General features: G+C 40.9%; 1 protein-coding gene across 5 annotated transcripts in view; it reads left to right on the top strand.

The window, feature by feature from the left end:
• The window catches only part of PLEKHG4B (pleckstrin homology and RhoGEF domain containing G4B), a 353,991-nt gene that overhangs the window by 321,898 nt on the left and 19,789 nt on the right, over positions 1-12,304 (top strand). For all 5 annotated transcript variants that reach the window (XM_056824353.1, XM_056824355.1, XM_056824356.1 and 2 more), the window contains 3 exons: positions 303-555; positions 11,212-11,301; positions 11,431-11,655. In XM_056824353.1, the coding sequence (XP_056680331.1) occupies positions 303-555; positions 11,212-11,301; positions 11,431-11,655 (568 nt within the window). The remainder of the gene's footprint in view (positions 1-302; positions 556-11,211; positions 11,302-11,430; positions 11,656-12,304) is intronic.

Genomic DNA, 12,304 nt, shown 5'->3' with positions numbered 1-12,304 from the left:
AAAACTGGAAGAGCTGAATGGACTGATTCCCTTTTTGACCATGTGACCAATCTATTTATAACCCTGCTTACCTCCGCAATTCTGTTCAATAATTATCTTCTTTTTTTTTATTTTTTAAGTCTAGGGTTCTTTAAGCCTATGTTTGTTCCTGTTTATGACATGCTGTATAACATTAAATAAAATTTATTTTATAAAACCCAATGCAAAGCCACTGCAGCCAAGGATCCCTCGCCATGTTTGAGTGATGTTTAGACGTTGTCATGAACTGTCCATGTTCAAAATAGATGTTCTGTGTCTTCCAGCAATAAAGTGCAGCATATAATGGATGAAATGATCACCACTGAAAGGGAATATGTTAGATCCTTAGGATATATCATCGACAACTATTTTCCAGAAATGGAAAGAATGGACCTGCCCCAGGACTTGCGAGGGAAACGCAACATAATCTTTGGGAACCTGGAGAAGCTTTATGATTTCCACTGTCAGTATTTCTTAAAAGAGCTGGAGCACTGCAGAGACTGCCCCTTGCCTGTCAGCCACTGTTTTCTGAGACATGTAAGTTCCCCTTCCTGGGATTCACAGGAATCCACGTGTCTCCAGCTAGCCAGTTGTTATGGTTACCAAGGGAATTGCTCTGTTCCTTAGCAGTTCTGGGTTTCACCAAGAAAATGACCTCTAGTTAATGAATGCCCTGCAAGTCTTTCCCAGTCTTAAAAGTTTCTTCTGGATAGGGAATATTGCTATATGCCTATGGTAGTTCATTTGAAATTTTTCAGGTGCTTAAAATGGAGAGAATGCAGAGTCAGGACATGCGTACAGGAGGCAAGCTCCAAGGTTGTTTGGAAAACAATTTCTTATTCTTCCAAAAGGCTTTTTCAGGGTTTAGTTCCAAATCCTTAGAAATGGGCTAAGGTGTTATTTAACCTGGTCACTCTAAAATCAAGAAGGAAGTGAGAGTACCAGTGGAAGGAAATCATTCTTCACAATGCTCTCCCTCACCCTCAGAGAATTAATATTGCACACAACACACATAGTCATTTGTGGGATGAAAAATGTATAGAGTGTGTGCAAATGGATTCAAATGAACAGTTCACCTCCCAGCACTCAAGCAAAGGCTCTCTGGTCATAAAATCCCCAAGTTCAGTGTCTGAAGGATGAAGTGGGGGTGGTACAGACCAGTACTCTCTTGGATTTTCTTGCTGTTGGTCTCCTAGTGCTTGTCCATGGAAATAATAAGAAGAATATTACAGATTTCTATTGGACTTTATGGTTTTTAAAATGGTTTCAGAGACATCCCATTTGTGGGCTAACCTACTTACTGTCAAACCACCTGCTCCCAATCCAGAATTGTACCTGATGGTCTCTGCACTTGAATATGGCAGCTATAAGTCTTGATGAGTTCAGATTAGTGATAGAGAAATGATTGCTTTCAATTCCATTCACCTTCTGAGCTTCTCCCCAGCCCTCCTTTTTCTTATCACTAAACTGTTGATTGGACTAGATTGGCCCTTCCAGCTCTGACCCTTTGACCCCATCTATGATCTTTTAGATTGCAAAAGGACTTCATTTTCTATCCTAGGACCACGAGGACTTTTTTTTTAATCTCTTTTGTACTTTCATCAGAATGTTTAGGTTAAGAGCTGTTTTTTAGAAGGCCCAGTAATAGGCACAAACAGAACAAGTTAATCAAGTTGCGTAACATTTTTCATGGAGCAGTATTTGATTTGCAGAAGATGAATGTTCTCTGCTCTTAGTTTTGAAGGCTGTTCTCTAAAATTTTACTTGAATATAGTCTTTCTCTTTCAGGCTTTTGATCAAGCAAGCTTAATACTTCTCATCATATCCCTACCATAAAAATATCCAGTATATATGGATCATTTTTACCTAAGATAATCCCAATATTTCCTTGCCATTATCCCATTCATCTACATTGCCTTTCATTGATGAAGATCAAGGCAAATGGGCTTGGGCCCCAAAAATTCAAAAACAAGAAAGGAGATCCAAAAAGATCTTGTCAGGCTAGAAAAATGGGTCATATTTAATAAAATAAAATTTAAAAGGGATAAATGTGTGGTCCTGCACCGGTGTCCCTACACAGTAGTTTGTCCAAGAAAGTTCTACTCCACCCCTCCAGAAAGCCCTCTCCTCTTCTATCAGATTTTGAAAAGAATATAAGTACAAGATAGGGGAGAAGTAATTAACAGCCCACCTGAAAATGAACTGGGGCTTTTACAGGTCTACAAACTCCATGCCAGTTAAGCAATTGATTGCATTGCCAAAACAAGACAAAATAAAAATTACTGGTGTTTTCTCAGGCTGCCAATGACTCTTCCCAAGTCAGACCACATCTGGAGTGGAGTTGTGTTCAGCTCTTGGCACAACATTTTAAGAGGGATTCAAAACTATGACATGGTTTAGATGGAACAAACTAGATATGTTTATCTGGCAGAAGAGAAAATTTGCATGGGGACAAGGTATATACCGCCCAGTATTTAATTCAATACAAAAACCTTGTGACAGTCACTGTCTCAATCAATATTACAAAGTTCCTCCCACCTACAATGAGTTTACACTCTTAATAGGAACTATGATGTCAAAGAAGGTTTAGCTTTAATTTACTTAATCCCAGAGGGCTGAACCAAAATAACTGGGTGGATATTAAAGAGATACAGCACTTGGCCAAATATAAAGAAAAATTCCTAATAACTGGAGTCTATTTGAAAGTGGAATGGACCATCTCTGGAGGTAATGAGCTTTCTGTTTCCAAAGGTTTTCCAACAGAGATTGTATGATTCTCTGCCAGGGACCTTGTAGAGTGGATTTATTCAGGTAAAAGTTGTACTACATGGCTTTCTGATGTTCCTACAGGTTCTGAGTTCCTGATTCTCAGACTCCATTTATACAACTCTGCCTCATTTAAATCCAATCATGGACAAGTCAAGACATCATCCTATAATGTCATTGTCCTCTTTGAAAACAAAGGATGAATAATAACAGTGCCATCCATTTCATGACTTCTCTAAAGTCATATTTCCTATTCATACCTTCCATACATAAGTGACTCATTCATTTCATCCCTATGTTCAAAAGCCATTTCCTGCTCTCATTAATGGCATTTGGTAAGAGTTTCCAGAGACAAGTGGATATACTCAGTTCTCCTGTCTCCATAGAGGATAATGAACAAGTAAATAAAATGATGAATTAACTTGTGCTTATTAATACCTCTCTCTAATATTTGGGGTAATGAGGGACAGGCTCTGGAATGTGTCAAGAACTACATGCCTCTCTTCAATTCTCCTCTGGTGATTGCTAAAGGAAAACTTCAGCCATTTTTTGAAGCTCAGAAAGTAAGACCACCAGGAGTGATGGTACAGCCCTGCTTTGGGATTTGGGCACCCCTCCTGTTTAGATGTAGGAGAATGATGACATATGCTCTTTGGAACTGTTGTTTCTTTGTTCTTTGAATGGCAGAACCATAGCAAAAGTGCTTGAGGAGCAATGCCAAAATCATGCTGAGCTTGAGAATGTCAAAACAGACATTGAGAGATGGCCATCCGCTGACTGCCCTCCACCCCTGGCGAAAGCCTAATGAGAATGCCAAGAGCCAGAGAAAGGGAAAATTACTGGATGTCTTCTTTTCATCTCCTTAGCAGCCTGTTAGAGACCAAGGTCTGCCAAGCAAGAGGAAAACAACACAAGTCCCATTAATAAATAAAAGTACAGCAGGTGGCCTGGGTAGCATTGCCTATGTAAGAAAAGCTTCTGAATTGTCAAGTACCAAATACATAGAGTCAAAATGGAAGTTTTCATAAGGAAACCAAAATCTAAGGTTTCCTCTTCTCTCTTCTTCACTCCAAGTAATTACATGAGCCTTACAAACAACTCTTGCTTCAGATGCTAACATCTTTGCCATGAAAAAAAGAAAATTCTAGGTCACAACAGTACTAAGTCATGAACTCAGAAAATAGTTTCTTCATTAGTAGTAGAGAGGCCGTTAGATGTTAGTGATTACAGTGCTGGGCCTAGAGTAAAGAAGACAATTCAAATTTATCTCAGACACTTACCGTATGACCCTAGGTGACCCTCAGACTGTAAGTTAAAGAGAAGTTCCCATTTATATTTTGGAGGGGGATTTTTCTTACCAAAAAAGGGCCCTCTGCCAGTGAAATCACAGGTCCAGTGCATATCTACTTTTTAAAAATAAATCTACTTTTGTTTCTATGCAACCTTATTGCCATTTTTTTCTTTTCTAGTATTTTAACATTTCTCTTTTCTCTAGCCCTCAAGCCTTTTTTTCTTTCTAACCCCTTTTTCCTAAGTATGGAAAAGAAAGAGCCCTAAGCATCCTATTCAGGAGATGTATCCAACTACCCTTCCCGCCTTATGCCCACCCATCACCACTGCTAGACCAAAGTCCTCACTTCTCTTCCTCATCCTTCCTCTCAGCCAAAACATCATAATCTCTTAAGGGTCATTCTGTTCCTCTTTCCTGATTCTCTGAATTTCTCTGCTGTCAATTGTCATTATATTTGTCACCAACATTAATCCTGACCCAGGCCCTTTTGGCAACTAGAGCTTTGGGTGACACTGCTATGTTCCTGGCGACCTGGCAAAGTTGAGGAAGCCCACTAGACCCTCACTTCCTCACAAGGTTTTGTTCTATAATACCATTAGATTTGAGAACTACCTGGGATCTAGGGTTCAAAAAGGAATATTAATCAATTGATGGAACAACAAGCATCTATTAAGCATTGACTCTGGGCCAGACACTGTCCTAGGTGCTAGAGACATAAAGACAAAAACAAAACCATCTGTCTTCAATGAATTTACATTCCATTTGAGGGGATGATAAATTCATAAATAAATTTATGTATGAATAAAATAATGAAAAGGCATTTATCAAGCATTAAACATGTGCTAGAAAATGTGCTATGGGCAAGGGATGAAAAGGCAAAAAATAATCAAGTAATCACTGCCCTTAAGAATACTGTAACTTTTGGGGGCAGCTGTGGATTGGGAGCCAGGCTTAGAGATGGGAGGTGCTATTCAAATCTGACCTGAAACACTTACTAACTTTGTGACCCTGGGCAAGTCACTTGACCCCCATTGCCTAGCCTTTACCACTCTTCTGCCTTGAAACCAATACACAGTATTGATTCTAAGGAAGTAAGAGGTTTTTTTTAAAGAATATTATAACTTTTGTATGGGTCATAATTATCTCCTAGACTGTAAATTCTATGAGAACAAAAATAAGTATTTATTCTAGTACCTATCACAGTGTCCTACACATTGCAAGTGCTTAATAAATGTCAGCTGAAGTGAATAGAAAGAAGAGGATTTCCCAAGAAAGATTCTTTATCTACCTCTGTCCATAACTCAGGTCTCTTCTGCAGACCTTAAGTGGAATGAGCACAAAGTCCAGGACCCTCTAGAGCTGTCTTCTCCCAGGGCTCCCCCAGTTAGACAGTCAACAAGTATTTATTTAGCTTCCATAGTGTGCCAGGCACTGTGCTAAATCCTGGCGATCCAAACAAAGATTAAGGCAGTCCCTGCCCTCAAAGGTTTTACAATCTAATGGGGATGATATGGGGGAAAAATTTTGTACAGATAAAGATTTATGCAGTGTAAATAGTATATAATCAAAGAAATCTCAGTGGGAAGACACCAAGGTACTGGTTGGAAGATAAAGGTGGGGTCCAAGTTGGGAGAATGGATCCTAAAAAAGGCACCCTGAAGAAAGTGGCATTTGAACCCAGTCTTGAAGGAAACCCAGAAAGAGAGGAGGCATAGATGACCACCCTATGATTCACCCTAATCTAATAGCCACAGGTTCTTCCACAGGTACCCTCCAGGCAACTTCTATCTTGGGGAAGTCACACTGATTTTCAACAGCTCAATTTCCCTTCCCTCCCTCCCTCTCTCCCTGCTCTTCAGTAATCTTAATGGACTTCTACACCACTGGTTGTTAATCAGGTTTTGTTTTTTTTCCCACAAAAGGTCACAAATCACTTCTATCTGCGTAGATGACAACTGATTCAAACAAGTGGTATTATTTGTAGCTAACTGCTTTGACCACAGAGACACCACAGAGTCCCTCTAGGGCCAAGAAAAGCGTGATTGGCCCCCTTAGCCCTAGGCCTGAAGGCAAGTTTGTCAGAGAGCCGCCCGTGACAGTTTCATGTAACCTTTCTCGTTCTCCCCAAAATCAGATTTCTCATTTCCTGGATTACTCGAGTCATTAAGTAAACAGTGTAGTATCTGGGCAAGAACTGTCAGATTATGTGCTCGGCCTCAATTTCATTACGCTGTGTAAACCCAGCTCGTGGTTCCAATAAAATGAGAATCAGATGTGGCCAAGAAGACTCAAGCCCTGCCCGTGAGGGTTGATGAAAAAGACTCGATGATAGAAATAGATAATGGTGCTGCAAGGGCAGCTCCTTTGTTTCCTAGATGAATATAGACTTCCTCCCAAGAGCGGCGTTTAGACCAATTAATGTGGAATTTAGAATTCATTTCTCTACCACCAGGTACAAGGGATTTTATAGTCAGGCCTTATGTAATCTTGGCATTTGCTGGGAATCAAATCAAATCAATAAATGTCTATTGAGAACCTGTTTAGTGCAAAATACAGCTGAGAACCACTGTTAACATTAACCAAGCTGGATTTGTACGTGCTTGGGAAGTGGCAAAAGGCAGAGGCAAGAATTTGGAATCAGTGGACCTGAGTTCAAATTATAGCTATACTACATGTCGCCCATTTTAGGCAATTGATCAAGATTTACGAAGCACCTACTGTGTGCCAAATGCTGCTGAGCATGTAGGATATAAAGAAAGGTCAAAAACTCAAGTAGCTAACAATCTAGAGGGGGAGAGACAACAGTCATACAGCTGTGTCAAAACAAGTTATCTGTAGATCAGTTGGAATTCATCAATAGAGGAAAGGCTCTAGAATGAAGGAGATTGGGAATGGCTTCCTGTAGAAGGTGGATTTTAGATGCAGACAATTGGGTTGGCCAGGGGATGTAGCATTCCAGGTCTGAGGGTCAGGGAGTGAAAATGCTCTAACCCACTTGCTCCAGGAACAATAAAGCCCAGATAGAGTATGTGTGGGTGGAAGTGGTAAGAAGACTGGAAAGGGGGAAGGCAAGCTTTGAATGCCACAGGAGTTTATATTTCATCCAGAAGGTAATAGGGAGCTACTGAAGTTTAATGAGTTCGGGGTGTTGGGGAGCTCTGGGAAGAACACTTTGATAGCTAAGTAGAGAATGGACGAGAGTGGAGAGACTTGTGGCTGGGAGATTGACCTTCAGACTATTGCAAAAGTCCAGGTGTGAGGACAGAAGGGCCTAAACCTAAGTGACCCAGGACAAATTATTCCACCTCTTTAGGCCTCGGTTTCTCAACTATAAAATTAGTCAATTGGTGGCCTCCCATTTAGCTCTGAAGCAATGATTCTATGACGTTAGCTCTAAATTGTGGTCTATTGGATAGAGCATTAAATTTGGAGTAAGGAACACGTGGATTTGGATTTTGCTTATTATGCTAGCTGTGTGACTAGGCAAATCACTTAATGTCTCTATGCCTTGGTTTCCTTCTCTGTAAAATGATATGGTTGGGCTCAGTCTAAATCCATAAGGAATAGGCTGTATTCCTAGTTGGAATTTGAACTCCTTCCCCCACCAAAACAAAATAATTTTAATTCATTCAAACAAATAAAATAAATAAATGAAACAAAACTTTATCCATAATGTAATTTGTACTTCTCTAGATTATAAGCCTTTTGTTTTAAAGCATGCAAAAGCTATACTTGGAAATGACTCACTTCTATCTGTGACTCTACAGGACATACTGAGACTGGGATTGAGGTCCACACTTTGGGAGCTCTAGCAAGCTGAAATGTGTTCTAGCCAAAGACAAAAGATTCATATCCCACAGGGAATAAACAAGAAGTGCATTTTTATATTAAGATATGGCTTGTAATTATCCATGTTAATCATTGAATGGACAGATTGAACAAATTATTTCAGGGCACAGAGCTGGGAGAAACATCTAAATAGCTCTAAGGCCTCCTCATTTCTTGGGCCAAGAGTAGTTCAATGACTAGTGTACGGCCACACAATTACTTAATGGAGAGGTTACAATTAGAAGACAAGTATCCCTAGCTGGTTTTAAGCAAGATATTCCTTTTACAAATCATTGATGCCTTCGAATAAATGAAAATATGTCTGAGTTCCCAGATATCTTTAATCTTGCCTCAGAACTCCAGACTCAGCTACTTATTAGGAGCTGACCTACATAAGCTCTTACAAATGATCATCCTTCACAACAAATATAAACAGAGCACTGGTGCTTGAATTTAATAGTGAATATTTGTTGATTATTCTGCATTTACAAATATGTATTTAGCCTCAACAAACAGTTACATGCTGCTAAGACAGTTTGCTTTACTCAAAAACTTACAAAGAGAAATTGGAATGGTCTTCAGATCCAATTTTGAAGGCACACAAGAAACTCAACCTCTAAATATTATGTCGATTCTGTGTTTTTCTTTTGTTTTTAAACCAAAGATAGCACTAGCAAGCTTGAGCATCCACCTTAGTGAGCTGATTATAAGAGCATGGATCTAGTGCTGGATGGCTCTATATATGGCCATATTGAAAAACACAGTTCTTCCCCATCATTTTATAGAAGAGGAAACTGAGGCCTGGGGAGGTTGTTTTTTGCTCAAGCTCACATACAAATAATAGACATCAGTGGCGGAAGTTAAACACAGGTTCTCTAAATCCAGAGCCATGCACGGTGCCAGGATGATTTGATGCCATGTAATTAGGGGCCATTTTCCAAAATTAAATACCGTCTCTTACATGCTGTATATTTACCACTATGGAGTATATTGAAAAAAAAGTGGCACAGACAGAAGACAATTGCAAAAGACCAAGTCCCAGTGATGTTTTGAGTAGACAGCATGAAAAGAAAAGGAATGAAGTTTTGCAAGGACAATGGTTCTCTCTGAAAAAAATAATTTTCATTTGGATGTATGAATTTTAATATATTTGTTTGAAAAGGGAATAAGACATTTTAATAGCAATTCCTGTTCTGTGCCAGGTATTGTACTAAGCACTTTAAAAATATCTCACTTGAAGCAAGGCATGTCACTTTATAGTCTTACCCAATATACTGCACACCACACTCAAGTCTAGCCCCTTGGAGCCACCAGATTGGGTTATAGAGACAGTAAGATTTACAATGTGACTTCTTGGTCCCACTTTCCAAACTGTAAAGGTTTGTGCTGAACAGAGCAGTGACTTCCCCTGAAGAAGATTCTCAAGGCACCCCCTCCCCTTCTTTTCCTATGACTGCTGCTGCTGCTCCAAATCAAAAAATTTGTTGTTGTTCAGCCATTTTTCAGTCAGGTCCAACTCTTCATGACCCCATTTGGGATTTTCTTGGCAAAGATACTGGAGTGGTTTGCCATTTCCTTCTCTGGCTCATTTTACAGATGAGGAAACTGAGGCAAACAGGGTGATGTGGCTTGCCCAGAGTTACACAGCTAGTAAGAATCCAAGGCCAGATTTGAACTCAGGAAGATGAGTCTTCTTGACTTCAGGCCAGACATTCTATCCACTGCACCACCAGGTGCCCCAAATCATCCTTTCCAAATCCAGGAAGGGTCCAGAGTCACAGTAAGGATCACTGAATCTTATTCCCCCACAGAAAGAGAAACAGAAATCCTAGAATTCTTCCCTAACAAGAGAATGGCCCTCAGGTATCTTCTTGTGTAGGCTGGAGCTGCATTTATTTTTAGGGTTTGAAAAGCAGTGCCATCTTTCTCTGAGGTGGGAAAGCTTTATGGATATACCCTGCTTTCTAGAGAGACTTCCTGCCCTGACATTGGTGCTCCAGTGAACTGTGCTGGATAAACCTGCTGGGAATCTCCCTTCTATCACCTTAGAACAGGGGAGGTGACAGTTTAATTAACTCCTGGTTGCACTGGGTGCCTCTTCTATGCAGAGCACCACACCTGCATGTCCCCACTTGAGGCTGCTCCAACAAAACCCCATTGCAAACTCAGAAAACTCCCTGTCATGTCATTCAGCTAACAGCCCATTTCCAGCATTGTGGGAGTGGATTCAGCTTGCCATTTTGCCAAACATGTTTTTCATCAACCTAATTAACACAGCTTTTCGACAAAAGTCTCTACCAGATGCTATTTGTTGTTCAGTCATTTGTCAGTAGTGTCCAACTTTATGACCCCATTTGGAGCTTTCTTGGCAAAAGTACTAGAATGCCATTTCCTTCTCCAGCTCATTTTACAGATGAGGAAACTGAGGCAAACAAGGTTAAGTGACTTGCCCAGGGCCACACAGCTAGTTTTGAACTCAGGAAGATGTGTCTTCGTGACTCTAGCAACACTGTCCGTGGCACTACCTATCTACCCCACTAGATTCTATAGAGAGATACAAAAGAAATAAGCATTCTTGGGGAGGAGAGGAGGGCTATAGTAACCATATCTCATGGGAGCATCTATGCTGGTAATGGCTTACGTAAATAGACTCCTTACTCATATATCAACCAAGACAGACTATTATCATACATATAAATGTACCAGTAATAAGTGTTAGAAGAATCATTAAGATCCCCTTTGCAAAACCCTTTCAGCTCATCTAAAAGTACCATCACTGTCCACAAATTGCCATCTCTGTATTGCATTATAATCCTACATGACAATGTGAATTTTTGTTTGTAGAGAACTTTGTGTCCAAGCCATCGTGCAGAGAGTTTTTACCATGAGCCCTGAGTTTCTCTTCCCTGACTTCCCCAAGTCCCCCAAACTGCCTTTTCCCTGTCTTTCCCACGTCCTGTTGTTTAAGAAGAATGCCGGAGTTCTTAGAATTGTGCATGCAATGGGAAGTGGCTGATTTCCTAAGCTCTCCGGCTAGATCTGGGATGCCTGGGGCATTTCTCAATGAAAGGTTAAACTGAACCCTGGAGAACAAAGACTCTGCAAAGGGCTTGACGGGCCACTCTCCAACGCATCTAGTCCAAGAGTGCCGCCTAGAGGATTTCAGAGGACAGTGATGCTGGTCCTTCCCTCCAGCCACAGAATAAGCCTGCCCTGGTCCATTTCCAGTTCAGATATGTTTTAGATGAATGTAAATGCTTTCACCTAAAAAAAAGGAAATAAAAATTGTGTTTCTTCTACTTTTTCAGGAGGAGCAGTTTGGAATGTACGCACTCTACAGCAAAAATAAACCGCAGTCGGACGCTTTGCTTAGCAGCCATGGAAACGCCTTCTTTAAAGTAATTATATTTCCGTCCCTCCATCCAGGGAAGCCTGCCCCCAGTGTCATGAGTGATAGATGTTTTGATCGCCCTGAGTTGCCAGCCATGGAACTAACCTCTGCCTTCACCCTTCTGACCCTCTCTTAGAACAAGCAGCAAGACCTGGGCGATAAGATGGACTTAGCCTCCTACCTGCTTAAACCCATCCAGAGGATGAGTAAATATGCCCTGCTGCTAAAGGACATGATCAAAGAATGCACCAAGACACAGGAACAGGAGCTCAGCGACCTCCGAGCTGCCGAGGAGATGGTCAAATTCCAGCTTCGCCACGGGAATGACTTGCTGGCCATGGATGCCATCCGGGGGTGTGATGTAAGGAAGCATTCTCCCTCGCCCTGCTTCCTTTGCAAAACTGACCCTACCATGTGGGAAGTCAGTGGGAAGTCTCTCTCCTGCCCTGGACCAAGGGAGGCACCCAAAGTGTGCCATCTGCTTAAGTATTTGTCCCTTTCCAAGCCTTGCAGGGAGGTGGCAAAGGGAGGAAGGAAATGATATCCACCTATCTGCAGCCAGAGGCATCCACTCCAACTTGCTGCTTTGGGCTTTGAAGGGAAAGAATAAGGAGAGCAGGAGCAACATTCTATAACCAGATTCCTTTTGGGTGTCTTAGATTAGAGGGCTACTGAGGACCTTCTAGCACTCAAATTCTGTGATTCTGGGAGTTGTTGGTAGCTGCTCTGTAAAGGGGAGCATAGAATTAAAGCAATACCTACATGGATCACAGAATTTCTGACCTAGAAGGAACCTGAACATATAGCTTAATCTCTTTATTTTACCAGTGAATAGAATACTGGCCCTGGAATCAGGAAGACCTGAGTTCAAATTTAGCCTCACACATTTACTAGTTGTATGATCTTGAGCATCTCCAATCTCCATCGCCCTCAATCTCCTAAATTGTGAAATGGGAATAATAGTAATATTAGCTGAATTAATATTTAATTAATTCTATATTGTCACATTA

The sequence above is a fragment of the Monodelphis domestica genome, chromosome 3 (genome assembly GCF_027887165.1).
Source record: "Monodelphis domestica isolate mMonDom1 chromosome 3, mMonDom1.pri, whole genome shotgun sequence".
NCBI lineage: Eukaryota > Metazoa > Chordata > Mammalia > Didelphimorphia > Didelphidae > Monodelphis > Monodelphis domestica.
This window is presented reverse-complemented; position numbering and strand designations above follow the sequence as displayed.